The sequence below is a fragment of the Buceros rhinoceros genome, unplaced genomic scaffold, assembly GCF_000710305.1.
Source record: "Buceros rhinoceros silvestris isolate BGI_N320 unplaced genomic scaffold, ASM71030v1 scaffold16014, whole genome shotgun sequence".
NCBI lineage: Eukaryota > Metazoa > Chordata > Aves > Bucerotiformes > Bucerotidae > Buceros > Buceros rhinoceros.
In genome coordinates this window covers 20193-21184 of record NW_010410168.1, presented here as the reverse complement: position 1 = coordinate 21184, position 992 = coordinate 20193, and the positions used below count along the sequence as shown (strand labels likewise).

The 992-nt window shown below is 49.2% G+C and overlaps 1 protein-coding gene across 1 annotated transcript in view; it reads left to right on the top strand.

Annotated features, from left to right (window-relative positions):
- LOC104492909 (vitamin D3 hydroxylase-associated protein) overlaps window positions 1-992 on the top strand; it is a 12709-nt gene that overhangs the window by 11520 nt on the left and 197 nt on the right. The window contains exons 14-15 of the mRNA XM_010135513.1: window positions 510-655; window positions 690-699. Of these exons, the coding sequence (XP_010133815.1) occupies window positions 510-655; window positions 690-699 (156 nt within the window). The remainder of the gene's footprint in view (window positions 1-509; window positions 656-689; window positions 700-992) is intronic.

Here is a 992-nt window from a genome sequence, read left to right as displayed (position 1 = left end):
GAGTGTGGCCATCTTGCATTTCTTAAGACTTTGCAGATAGAAGAAAGGCTCATTGCCTGTGACTTGTAGAAAAAGGCAAATTTTTATAGCTTCCAGCAAACAGTCAGTGTCCTCCTTCTCCCTAACAACAGCCCTTTGTGATTCAAAATCTCCAAGATGGTGTTACAGAACTGGACATTTGGATTATCTTGAAAAGATAGCTGGGATTTTTCCCTCAGTTTTGGAAGACAGAGATGCATACTCTGAATCACATCAAATACTCGTTTCTGTCTCTCCCAGAACAGAGCTAACCTCCACCCACGGGACAGGTGGAGGTGTGGGTCTCTCTGGTCTCAGCAGCCATGTGGCCCTCAAACCATCCCAGCAAATGTCCCTCTGAAAGCAGCAGTCTCTTCAGGTCCAGCAATTCCAGTCTACGATTCCTGCCACCCAGATTATCATCTGAAAGTCACTGCTGGCCCAGCACACTAAATTTTGCCATTTTTCGTGCTCTGTGTGATCTTTTCCAGCTGCAACCTCCTATACCAATTTATACAATGTCTTAAACTTCCCTGCTGGGGTCGTGCCGGTTAGCACGGTCACAAGAGCCGACGAGGAAGAACTGAAGCATTACCGAGGGCACTACGGAGACCCTTGGGATAAGAGGCTGAAAGAGGTCAGTGGGGAAGGAGCTTAAGTCTTAGCAGAAGGTTATTTCTGGCACAGTGACACCTCTGGTGCATTGTCCCAAGGCATGTCTCCTGGTGAGGGTGGGAGCTTCTTTAGTAATGCAGTTAGATACATACTCCATTTGGTGCAGCTAGGCTGGTGTACATCAGCCTGACAACTGTCCCCTTGCCTGTCTTCCTTTGTCGTCTCCTATAGTGTCAAAAGATAGTGTTCCCTCGTGTGTCTTCCTCGCGTGTCTTCCTCGCCCCCCTGGTGCTCTGACTCAGCACCACGCTGAATTTTTGCAGGCTGTGGAAGGAGCGGTGGGGACGTCGGCGGCACAC